The sequence below is a fragment of the Euwallacea fornicatus genome, chromosome 6 (genome assembly GCF_040115645.1).
Source record: "Euwallacea fornicatus isolate EFF26 chromosome 6, ASM4011564v1, whole genome shotgun sequence".
In the NCBI taxonomy this organism is placed as follows: domain Eukaryota; kingdom Metazoa; phylum Arthropoda; class Insecta; order Coleoptera; family Curculionidae; genus Euwallacea; species Euwallacea fornicatus.
This window is the reverse complement of record NC_089546.1, coordinates 3,137,472-3,149,577: the sequence shown is the minus strand read 5'-3', so window position 1 is coordinate 3,149,577 and position 12,106 is coordinate 3,137,472. Positions and strand designations below refer to the sequence as shown.

General features: G+C 32.8%; 2 protein-coding genes across 5 annotated transcripts in view; both read left to right on the top strand.

Annotated features, from left to right (window-relative positions):
* Positions 1-6,813, top strand: part of LOC136339785 (zinc transporter foi-like) — a 29,823-nt gene extending 23,010 nt beyond the window's left edge. For all 3 annotated transcript variants that reach the window (XM_066283269.1, XM_066283270.1, XM_066283271.1), the window contains exons 6-9: positions 272-383; positions 1,812-2,026; positions 2,175-2,439; positions 3,797-6,813. In XM_066283269.1, coding sequence (XP_066139366.1) covers positions 272-383; positions 1,812-2,026; positions 2,175-2,439; positions 3,797-4,023 — 819 coding nt within the window. In that variant the 3' untranslated portion in view covers positions 4,024-6,813. The remainder of the gene's footprint in view (positions 1-271; positions 384-1,811; positions 2,027-2,174; positions 2,440-3,796) is intronic.
* Positions 6,814-9,243: 2,430 nt separating this feature from the next.
* Positions 9,244-11,795, top strand: LOC136339804 (cytochrome c oxidase subunit 6C-like). Of its 2 annotated transcripts, none has more exons than XM_066283304.1 (3): positions 9,244-9,398; positions 11,434-11,601; positions 11,657-11,795. In XM_066283304.1, the coding sequence occupies exons 2-3, from the start codon at positions 11,435-11,437 to the stop codon at positions 11,730-11,732; spliced, it is 243 nt and encodes an 80-aa protein (XP_066139401.1). In that variant the 5' UTR covers positions 9,244-9,398; position 11,434; the 3' UTR covers positions 11,733-11,795. The 2 variants fall into 2 exon arrangements, with proteins under 2 accessions (XP_066139401.1, XP_066139400.1); XM_066283303.1 differs by having other exon boundaries at positions 9,256-9,514.
* Positions 11,796-12,106: the final 311 nt, after the last annotated feature.

Genomic DNA, 12,106 nt, shown 5'->3' with positions numbered 1-12,106 from the left:
GGATAGAATTCTGCTGGGCAGCATTTTAAAGTTCACGAATTTCACCTCCAAATTCGAAATCAACTCTCAATGAACGAAATTGCTGGTTGTTGCAACACGTCTAATTTAAAAGTAGGACAAAGGTGTATGCAATTAATAAATAGTGTATATTTGCCCCATTCAATGGTGGTTTTAGAAATGTGGAGACTGTGAATAATTTCTCTGCCAAAAATTGAAAAATATCGTCGCCGTTATTTTACTCCTCATTTCTGATGCTTCCTCTTTTTTGCAGCACACTCATGTACAAATTTACAATGACGAAGGTGAGAGACGGAATTCGACTCAGTGTATGGACAAATATAATGACTCTCCCTTCTGCTACAAAGATATTCTTCCCGATCGAAGTATGTATGCATCGTGAAATTGCCATTAAATAACCAAACTGCTATAAAAAAATAACTACTCTTTTAACCAATGCGTCAACTTATTGAGTATTTTCGGCAAAAATATACTGATTTTTATTTGTTTTCAACTGTGAAAACGTGGACAATTTTTCTGCTGATCGACTGTTGCTCTATCTGCAAACGTGTTTGAGGAACGTTTTCCATTCATCGTGAAATATTTGAAATTCGCTGATTTTGATAAAAACTGACGCATTCAGCTAAATCTAGCGACTGGCAAATGCGTTATAAGCAGTGCAAGTCATAGTTATGGTGTTCTAATATTTAAACAAAGGAGTGGACATTATCCTACTGATAAATCACTACGATTTGTAGCTACAGTATTCCATTATCTGAACTTAGTCGAGAGAATATACACAATTCAAAAGGAGAATAGGAACGTCAAAGGGAATTGGCTTATTATAATACTTTTGGCAAAAAAACGTCAACACTGTCTCGGATGGTAGAGGTTGCTTTCCGAAATGGCTGTAGATGCACCTTTGCGTTCTTGTTTTTCATCGTAGAGACATTTTCTTATTAAATTTTTATTTGGAAAAAATCCTTACCACATCCGCTTTAAAAAGTTACGTAAATGTCTTTTTAACTTTCACATTTTTAGTAGGATTACGTATTAGAGCGGACGCGTTGATTTTTACAACCTCTTAGTGCTGTAATTTTGTCCATATTTATTATACAGGGTCATCCAACGGAAATTTCACTTCCTCTTAATCTTGAAATATAAAGACTTTTCTGGAAATTTTCCAAAATACGTCAAAACAGTTTTTGAGGGTAACAAATTTTTATATAAGATTTCACCTGCGTACTTCATTCTTCTACGTGTCACAACAACCCTCTCAAAAATTTCACATGAGACGAGGGCCCGTGTGATATCTTAAATTAAAGATCTTTCAAAACTACATACCATGATGTAACGCGATTCAAAATTTACCGGTTAATTTTCAAGAAAGACGAATATAAATTTCGTAAAAAGTACGATATAAACTCAGGTAAATTTTACGTAAACAATTAAAAAAACTTGTTTGTGGATAGAAAATTGGTTCTTGTTCGATCTTGTGCTCACAAATAGTTTTTGGTTAAAAAAAAATAATACTAAAAAAATAAACAAAAAATACTATATGGGGCCTCATATTCAAAGAGCCCTAGAACTTAAACGACAGACTTTTGGACAAAAAGGAAAAATACGTGTTTGTTAATTTCATTAGTAGAAGCCATGGTTAAAATATTTTGATCTGGGACACCCTGTATATTAGATATCGCATACCGAAACACAACGCTCTCGTACAAAGAAACACTAAATTAGAATAGCAGTACGTTTTACAACGAAATGGAATCACGAAAATCCAAAGTCTATTATCATTGTTAATATTACAGATTCAAAAACTGACCTACAATTAAAACACTCTCGTTCACTACCGTTTGAGAAGCTAGACACTCACCAACCGGATGGAGACACCATTTCAACCCCCTGCATTGAAGAGAAAATGCTTACACGTGATCATGAAGATATTAGAGTTATCGTCCGGGAACATGCGACGGATCACCATGGACATTCCCATAAACATGGGCATGTGCATTCTGCTCCTCAGGTAAACAAAAATTAAATTATGTTCAGATCAAGTTATGCACTAATATTAACCATTAACAAGGTTAATATTGATCAAACAAGAAATTAAAATTATCTGATCGTCAAAATGTTTTAAAGTCAGTTTTTTTTTACTGAAAAATTTTCTTCAGAATTATTCTTCGGTTGCCTGGATGGTCATCATGGGCGACGGATTGCACAATTTCACCGACGGAATGGCGATCGGTGTCGCTTTCGCCAGCGGTATCGCTGGAGGATTCTCGACAACCGTTGCCGTTTTCTGCCACGAGCTGCCTCACGAATTAGGAGATTTCGCGATGTTATTGAAGGCGGGCATGAGTATAAAACAGGCCTTATTCTACAACTTGCTTTCGAGTGGGTTATGCATTTTGGGGAATTTTGTTGGTTTATACTTAGGTAAAGAGTTTTTTCGTTGTTGTTAAAAATTTATCGTTTTAATTAAATGTGTTTTTCTGCTGTTGCAAAAATATTTTTGTATTTGTGTGTTTAGTAAAAAAAAAAAACAAATAATGTGTAAAATTCATTTGGAAAGGTTCGAAGCCTTAGTAATTACAAAAGTTCAATTAATTATCTCAAAAACTGAAGGAGTTGCGAAATATAAACTTAAAAGGGCAATAGATAAAATTTGAGACCTAATACGAAACAGAGAGCCTTTTGTTGGTCAAAGGCGAAATTCTTTTCGGCCTGTAATATGTCCATCGTTTTCATTTAATGTTTAATAGAAGCTTCCCACCAAGCTAAACATTTTCCTTGTTGATTATGTCGCAAACTGCTAATTGAATCTCTGTCAAAACTTTTCAAATTAACTCCTATGCATTACATACACAGTGCGTCAATTTTAAAACTTTAGATTACTCGTAATTCTAAGGATGAAATTTTTTTAGAACATTCAAAAACCGTCTGGGCAAAATGGAGATGAAACCAGTCTAATAGTGGTGTAAGTTTCTACGTGTATCCCCAAGAGGGATAGATAGCCTAACTCTAAAATTTTAAATTACAAAACCTATCATGTGATACTTCATTTTAATGGTCTTTGTAAACTGTAAATAAAAAACCTAGTTCCCAAAAAAAATCAATTTTTGAGCAGTAACAGCATTTTTAATATAAAAGTAATGTTTAACTTATATTCATAAAAACTGTTGAACATATTTTGCTACAGTAAGTTTGCGTTTTTTCTTCTATCTTAGTCGCTATGTGATTATGTATTTTTTTTTATTACAAATTAACTTATTATTGCTAGTTGGAATATTGGTATTGACGAATATCGTTCTCACACAAATATTACGTTGAAAAGAATTTACGAAAATAGTGTATCGATCGAACGGTAAATCCATAATTACCTGCAATTAAATGAAAATCTTTTGCATCTTTAGTTGAACGGTTCTTCATCGCACTATGCCCTACAAACAAGACAGTGGCTACATCAACATTATTCAAGAAGACGGATTGTTTACGGGGAAGTAACAGAGTGGTCGCCGCGATCACCAGATTTGACACCCCTCGAATTTTCTTTTGTGGTTGCATCAGATCAGTCTGTTAAAAAATCAAGCCAGTCATTTTGCAAGATTTACAGCATTGAATTACCGAAGTATAATTTAGAAAGTTTTAAAATACGGTATCACGTGATAGATGTTGCAATTTAAAAAGTTTAGAGTTTGAGTTGCCATCCAAAGTTTTGAAATTGACACACTGCAGTAATTCAACCATAGAAAAACCGAAAATACAATTAGAACCATAAAAATTCTTGTTTCAGGTAATACTGAATCGGCAAACCAGTGGGTATTCGCAGCTGCAGCGGGCACATTTATTTACATCGCTTTAGTGGATATGATACCGGAACTGAGTTCAGCACACGAAGACGAGGAAAATCTCATTCAGTATTTCTTACATTTGAGCGGCTTGTTAATTGGTGTTGGGATAATGACGTTAATAGCCCTTTATGAGCACGATTTAAAAAATTTATTCCATGAATCCGAATAGAATCGATTTCCGCGGAATCAGCATACTTGGAAGCGGTTTGTCAACGTACAACTAAGTATTAATCATTTTCAGCTGCTTTGGCGTGTAGTAAAGCAACTCAAGAGTTAAAGTTTGTTATTTTCCGAACTCAATAACTCCCATTTTTCATAATAAGTTAAAATAGAGGTTTGTAATGGACCAGGAAGAGTTGAAACGGGCGTTAAATCCCATTGTGTCGGTTTTAAACAGGGCGATTCGTTGTTATTAACTGAAAATCTAGAACCTTAAGATTATTAAAAATGTCTTCTAGGTTAATTAAACAATTTAACGAAAAAACCGTTGTTAACACTTAGATGGGTAGAAATGACGAACTGATACTTAATTCTTCAATAATAATTAAACCGTTATTTTCTGTTTCAAACATGAAATGAGCTCGATTATGAAAAAAAGAAAGACAATAATCCTCTAATCATGTTTACATTTAATTTTTTTTATGGTATACTTTATTGCTTACACACTGCGTGTTTAGAACAGCAAAAAGCATTTTATAACTCGAATTAATTAATTTTTTTAGTCTTAGACTTTGTGTCTAGTCTAAGTCTAGAATTCCTTTTATGCATACAAGTGGTATTTCTTTAAAGAAAGGGTATTCTTTATTAGTTATTTATTTAAAGGATAAGCATATGTGTTATGTCTTAGTAGGTCGCAATAGAATTGTGGAGATAATGTGCTTAAGGAAAAATAGAATGAAGTGAAGAAGCAGTCGATCGGTTAATTATGAATTTAACGTTCAACATACCAAGCTGGTGAAGGTATGTTCAATAATTGATTATTTATATTAATATATTATTTCATATTCTTTGATATTTCCTCCAGCGAAACATGAGTTTTTTTTTCTGGATGGATTGTAGTAGTGAATTGTCAAAATGCCATGTCTTTGGAATCAGTCTTTGTACAATCTGTGCTATCGTTGTTATGTATTGTTTAGTGTTTTGTCTCTTTAATAATTTCTATTTTCACATTTCAAACGTGTTTACTTAATTTCAATTTTTTTTTCGATTGTTACTTCCAACTAGTTCACGTAATTTTTTTGATTTAATTGTGTGATTATGCTTTCATTTGGTGATTTGAGATTAGAGTTTGATTTTTGGAGGGATTTGGTGTTAGCCTCCATTTATGGAACCATATAATTGTTTTGCTCGTTGGTATACGAGTCCTTCTACCGCTTTTTCAGTCTTCAGAAATCTCGTAACCCTGAAGACTTTCTCGATAGTTTGAAAAGCTTAACGGCGTAAATTACGATTCTATACTTACGCTAAAAATTGATTAAATATCTCACAATTTCAACAGGGCGTGTGTAAATGATGTTTACGCATTTCTTATTGATTCGGTCCGACTTCGGCTTACCGATTCTTATTCATATTGAAATTGGATTTCAATGAGTGAATTGTATTTTAATGTGCGGAGCTATGTCACTGTAAAGTGTTTAGATTTATGTCGAATTGCAACTTATCTGTCTTACTAGCAGTGTTACGAGACAAACAACCTTATAAATTTGCCATTACTTATCGGCTTTATTGGTAGTAGCCGCATTCATCACTTCATCTATTCCTGGTTTTCGAATCTCGAATATTGTATACATTAAGCTACGGTTGATTTTTCCTTCTAAGCACAAAAATTCGCAAGTAAATTTTAAGTTTTACAATCTAAAAAGTTTATTCGTTATTTTTATTTCATAAGTCAGAAGGTATCGATATATATCATCATGTTTTCTACTTACAGTTTCAAAGTTCCTAATATTTTAAAGCACCCCAACTTCATAATAATGATTACATTTTCATGCGGTATTGAAATGATTTTGAATCATGATGAAATTATAATCGGGTCTAGTTTCAATTGCACGATTCCAAAAAGACCTTAAGATTCACACCGGATTCAATCCCATATTTAATTGAATTTATAGAAAAATGGACACAAGAAAAACTCAATACTCCATGGAAAGGTAGTAATGTTGTTCGGTGCAACTCGCATGTCATGAATTTATTTATTTCTAAATAATATTTTTAAGTAAAAGGCAACCTGATCGCAAGAAAAGATATTACTTGTAACAGTTTCCGAGATTTTAGGTGATTCCTTAACTATAAAACAATGGAGTAGTTTTCCGTAATCTAAAACTTAACAGTTGATTTGACGACATTATGATCCAGATGAACTTTGTTCTAGATGGCCAGTAACCTTTGAAAACTGATGTTCATATATTGAAAAAATGCATTGAACACAGTACTACTTTTTAATGTCCGTGTTCTTTGTAAACGAAATATTACTGGCAAGTTAAAGTCAAAGTACTCACAGAACGCGAACTAACTTAGGTCTGGATTTTTGTACAATAATAAATATGTATATTCGAAGCCCGCCTGACTTGAAATTTTTTTTTGTTGCAATTTCAGTTCGCAAATGTATACAGCGATTTAATCTACTGCCATCTTTAGGGAGAGACATGCGCGCTAATTTTTAATTAACGACGAATTGTCATCAAGACATGAGCGTTAGGTATGTTTCATGGCAGAAGCTTAAGTCGGCAATAACGTATCTACGAAATATGCGCTAATAATTTTGCTAACAGAAATTTGTCATGTGGGCTTTAACAAAAATGTTACACTTATTTTAGATATATTAGTATGTAGTTTTTATGTAAATCTACTGTCCATTCGGCGGGCGAGTCTTATTACAATGCAAGAATGTTTGAATTTTAAATTTTATAAAGGAAATGTATGTTTAGTTTTGTAACCAATAAATAACAGGTTTCTTAATTTTATTTAGTTTCATTATTAGTTTCGGTTAGACGACGTTCAAGAGGAACGCTCCTCTTACGAGCATGAAGTTTAGGTCTCAATTCTAACTTCCCTTATTATGTCCTTCGTCTCAATTATTTTCCCTCTGGAATATTTTACCAAAAACCCCTAGAATACTAACTTGCATCTCTTAACGGATAAACTTTGTTTCTCCATTTCCCGTATCTCGTAGTTTCTCTCCAAGATGTTTTTGTTTTTGCTTTAGATAACGTTAATTGAGGTTTTGACCGACTGTGGTGCAAATTTTTCAATCAATCCAGAATCTCCAAGTATTCATTACACATATTTCCCGGTATAGTGATTATAAACAATGGAGATATACTTTGGACGGCACGTTCACCACACCTTTCTCCATTAGATTATTATTCATGGAGAGGTATGAAAGGTCTCGTTTATAAATTCAAATTCATCGATATTAATGAGTTAGAAGAAAGATTATTACAACAAAGGACCAACACAAGCATAAGAGACGGTTTAAACTCAATGTGAAATTTAAGAAGGCGCAGAGTGTTGTAGTTAAAAATTAAGGGTGAACCTGAGCACTTCTTATGATTTTCTTGATTTGTTATTTTTAAGGTAGTCTTTGCAAAAACGGGACATTTGATATTTCTCTCAATTTGCAATTTTTTAAGTTTTAAAACGGCGTATTCTTGATCTCTAAATTCTACAACTTTCCTCTGATTTAATCGACCTCGTATCTTCTATACTTATCCAAATCCCTATGGTTGACATCTAGAAATGGTTACCCTGTATACTTTGTTCCTCGTGCTAAAAGTTACTGCTTGTGTTTAATGCAATGTGTCCTGGATTCTTATTAGCTACATTTCTTTGACAAATACAGAGCAATACATTCCTAACTTCTGACTAACTGTAGAAAATTTAAGGGCGTAATTCTGAAGGCCTTTTAAATGGAAAATGTTCAATAAACAAATATCCGCAAATGCTTCGTTTTAAAAATACAGGGTGTTAAAATATACTAAAAAAAAACGTTTTCCTTCAATATTTCCAATATGATTCAAATTGGATTTTTGAATTTTAGCATGCGAATGTGTAGTAAAAAAACCTTATATTTACACGTACTTAAATTTTTTCCATGGGACAGTGGCGTACGCTTGAAATATCTTTATTATTCTATTTAAAACGCAATATGTGCGACGCTGTGTTTGCCGTTAGTTAAGATCAATTTTTATGTTCTTTGTTCCAAATAGAACGGAAGAAAATTGCAAGAACGCTTTATTAATAATTGATCAGTGCCAGGTTTATTTATTTTAAAATGACGAAAACAAAGTAACGTAATTTATTATTATAAGAACTGTTGAAAATGACCATCATCACTTATAATACAAGGTTGAGTTCTACAACTTGTAATGCCACTTTAAACGGCAATAAAAAATAATATTTATACAGAGTGTTGCATTTAAGATGAAGATACCCTCATATTTTCGTTATTTGAAGGGGCACAGATTTAAATCTTTGCACAGTCGTATGTGGACGAGTCGCATTTTTCAAAATACTCAACTGATATCTGAACTATAAACTGTGCCTACTACAAATTTACAAACAAGATTAAGCCTTTATATTTTCTACGCATAGTTAGGGAACACCCTGTATAACGCGTCCCATGTCACCTAGTTAGTTGAAAAAAATCTAATAAAATTTTGCACTAAAGTAAGCTTTTTCAAAATTTAAATAATTAGAAAGTTTCTATCGAAACTTTTTTCTTTAATTGATCTGAGGGTTACCTATTCTAAGAATTGACCATACGTCAGAGAAGCCTGTATTTTCCTATCCAATCGACACAAAATCGACAATGTAAATATGTCTACAGAACCGTTAATATGTCCGTATGAAAAGCTAATATTTGCTGATAAAATAGTTATAGGTTTTTAGTACTGGTTCAATTTAAATTTATCTAGCGTTGATAATCTAATCTGGCGTATTTATATACCGGGTGTTTGGTTTAGCGCGTCAACTACCGACATGAATAATCGCTTTTACTCACATTTCATATTTTAGTTTTCCTGTTGCATTAATGTGAATGCGACGACGAGAAATCAACCCTCGATAAGTTGATGTTTACTTGCATTTGTATAACGCTGGTTTTATTGATTTGTAGGAAACAAATGTTCCAAATTAAATAATGACGAGAAAATTGAATAAACAGAGTTTCATTAAAGGCGCCCGTAAATACCCTTCTATAAATATCTATGTAATGTTTAGACACTTTCCTGGACTCACATTCTAATACTAATTAATCACAATTTTTGCTACAGATTAGTATGTAACATGTACCTTTAAGGTGCGATGTTCATGCGAATAAAAAAACTCCTGCTGTCTGAACAGATTATATATAAATATTAGGATTGATAATTTACCAACACACCCTGTAAGTCTGCGCACTCGATAGGAGCTTTAGCCTTACGAGCAAAGGAAAGAGCGCATTCGAAACCGCGCGTTTTTACGTGAAAAGTTGTGAGCACTATTTCAGAGAATAAATTTATCATCCATCTGATTAATCATACCACAACCGGAAAACTGCTAAACGTAAGTAATTAGCAAATCGGTTTTTGTCTTACGGTGATCGCCGTTTTCCTCTAAATATTGTTATTTAGTGAGGTGCAAGGAATTTTTTAAGTAGCGGGGATAAAAGTTCCTATAAGGTAGGGTAGGTAGATCGGTACCTAGAAATGATTACATATATAGGTACCTATTACACAATCTCCTATTACTGCTAAGGCTGGTACGACATAATTTAACTGTCAATGATTAGAAATTGTTATCAAGCCATCAAGGTGAAGCTGGAGCTACAAGCTTTTCTTATCACGTTATCTATTACTTATATATCGAACCCGCAATACTTAGGAGGAAATAAGGGTACAATTTCATTTCATTTATTGGGGTTTCACAAGAAAATATCAAAGGTTTGATATACAGGGTCATTCCCGTCACGCTACACGGAATATTGGGGCTAAAATATTTACAAATTTGATTTTTTTTTGTGGTGTATAGAAATCAAACAGAGGTGCATTATAAAATTATTTCTTTTACGGGATGTCATAAATAAAAAAAATATATATAAAAGTTGTATTTTTTTAAACGGAACACCCAATACTTCAGTATTGCTTTAAATTTCTTGGGAGAAATAAATGTAAATTTCATTAACATTTACCTACCCTAAACTTTAAGGATTTTGAAATAATTTAAATTTTGTAAAATTGCAGCGTAAATTTAAACTAGAGTAAGCCTAAATTCACATGAAACCTCAGGCATGAGGCATATTTCATGCCATAGTAAAGATAAGTTTTTAACATTTTCACTCCAAAAGTTATTTTAAAATATGTATCAATTTATTTAGGTATCAAATTAACATTAACATGTAAGCAAACTAAACCTGCATTGAAATTATTAAATTTTTTTTACTAGGAAACGGAAGCTCGGACAAAAAAGTTTCAAGAGGGACTATTTCTCCAGAATTAGACAAGGCATTCAAGAATAATTTTTTTGTTTTCAGAAAAGCCACAAACATACCATTTTTCCTAAAAAATATATTATTTAACATGGAGTTACATAAATGCGCCACTGAAAAAGCTATGAAATATTATTTCTAATAAAACATATGCGTCTTTTATACTCGTCCACATATCCGATATTTCGTTACTTTAAATTAAATTTGAACTCCCTGTATTTACTAAAGGAAGCCTTATTGAACGTTGATTTCTATAGCAGGTTGATATTATTTTTGGACGTTTAATACGCTATTAAAGTAGTGCGAGTTGAAGCTGAAATACTCTGTAGTACGAATTTTGTATTTACATTAACGCAATATTTTCATTACAGCCTGTTGACGGTATCGAGCGTCTGCATACATTGACTATGAACACGCGAGAAAAATCACGTATACTTCGAGTTTTGGTTTGGGTGGGAGTATTGATTTTATTCCTCTGATTTCTACTTATACCAAAAAAATACACAAAATGGATAACATTAAATAAGTTTCGTTTTTACATTTCAAATGCTCGGGGATCCAAATTGTCAAATTATTGGTGCTTTGAGATTAAATGCCATTTTGAGTGGCTTATTTGAGCCACCAAACAACGCTATAAGCTTTTTAGTGTACAGCTTTCTAGATACAAAATAAAACCAGATAAAAAGTATAATATTACCAGAATTATGAACCAATAAATAAAACATAGATTAAATCAGAATGCCTCCCCATTGAAGCGCCGATTAGGTCTCACTTTTCCAATATAACCACGTTATAGTTTGAAAATATAACGGGAGGGTTGGAATCGCCATATTTTCTCTATTATTTCAAACTTTCAAGATTTCAAATTATCACCCAATCTACATATGTATATGACAAATTGAAAATATTTATGACCTCCGTCCTTTAACAGCAATGAAACTAATTATTTCCTGGGCAGCTTCGAATATAAATCAACCAATAAATAATGAAAACGTTCAGGGCTCATTCCACTCTCACCTAATTTTTCCTTTAACGACAGTGTATATTTTATTTGACTAAGTAAACAACACTTTCCTGCAAACATCAATTAATCTATTTTTATTTTGTTTACAGCATGACTACTGAAATAGCTAAACTGCCAAAACCCCAATTGAGACACCTTTTACACAATACGATCAAGAAGAACCTTATTCTAGTGGGAATTAGCATTACTGTGGTTGCCGCGTACGTGAAATATGTACACAACGATGGAAGAAAGCAAAGATATGCCGATTTTTACAAGTAAAATTTACTTATTCAAATGTTTGATTACCAACTTACATGTGCTGATTTTTAGGACTTACGACATCGAGAAGGAATTTAATATTATGAGGAAGAAGGGACTTTTCGACTCTTGCCCGATCGACAACTAAATGAGAGCTTGTCAATATGAATTAATAGTGTTGCACTGTGTAATATAGTTTTAGAAGAGTGAAGTAATTGATTTATGATCAAGAAGAGCCGTTTACAGGACGGTCGGAAAAGAAAATCATAAATTGTCCCGCAACTCGCAAATTCATTACTAATCTACAATTTTAAAATTCAATATGCCAAAAAATTTGAGATTGTGTTGACTGGAAGTTCACAACTCAAAATTCTTTGCGCATATGGATTTGTTTTCACAAACACGCAAAGTGACGAAAATAAAGACCCGGGGCCGGCAAGATTGGAAGTCTGAGATGGCGGCAGTAAATACGATTCCAAAAATATTAATTGCGGATCCAGAAGATCCTCAAGATATCACTTC

Coding starts and splice junctions, on each gene's coding strand:
- LOC136339804 (XM_066283304.1), top strand. CDS start 11,435: ATGACTACTGAAATAGCTAAACTGCCAAAACCCCAATTGAGACACCTT. Junction 11,602..11,656: donor AGATATGCCGATTTTTACAA/GTAAAATTTACT, acceptor GCTGATTTTTAG/GACTTACGACATCGAGAAGG.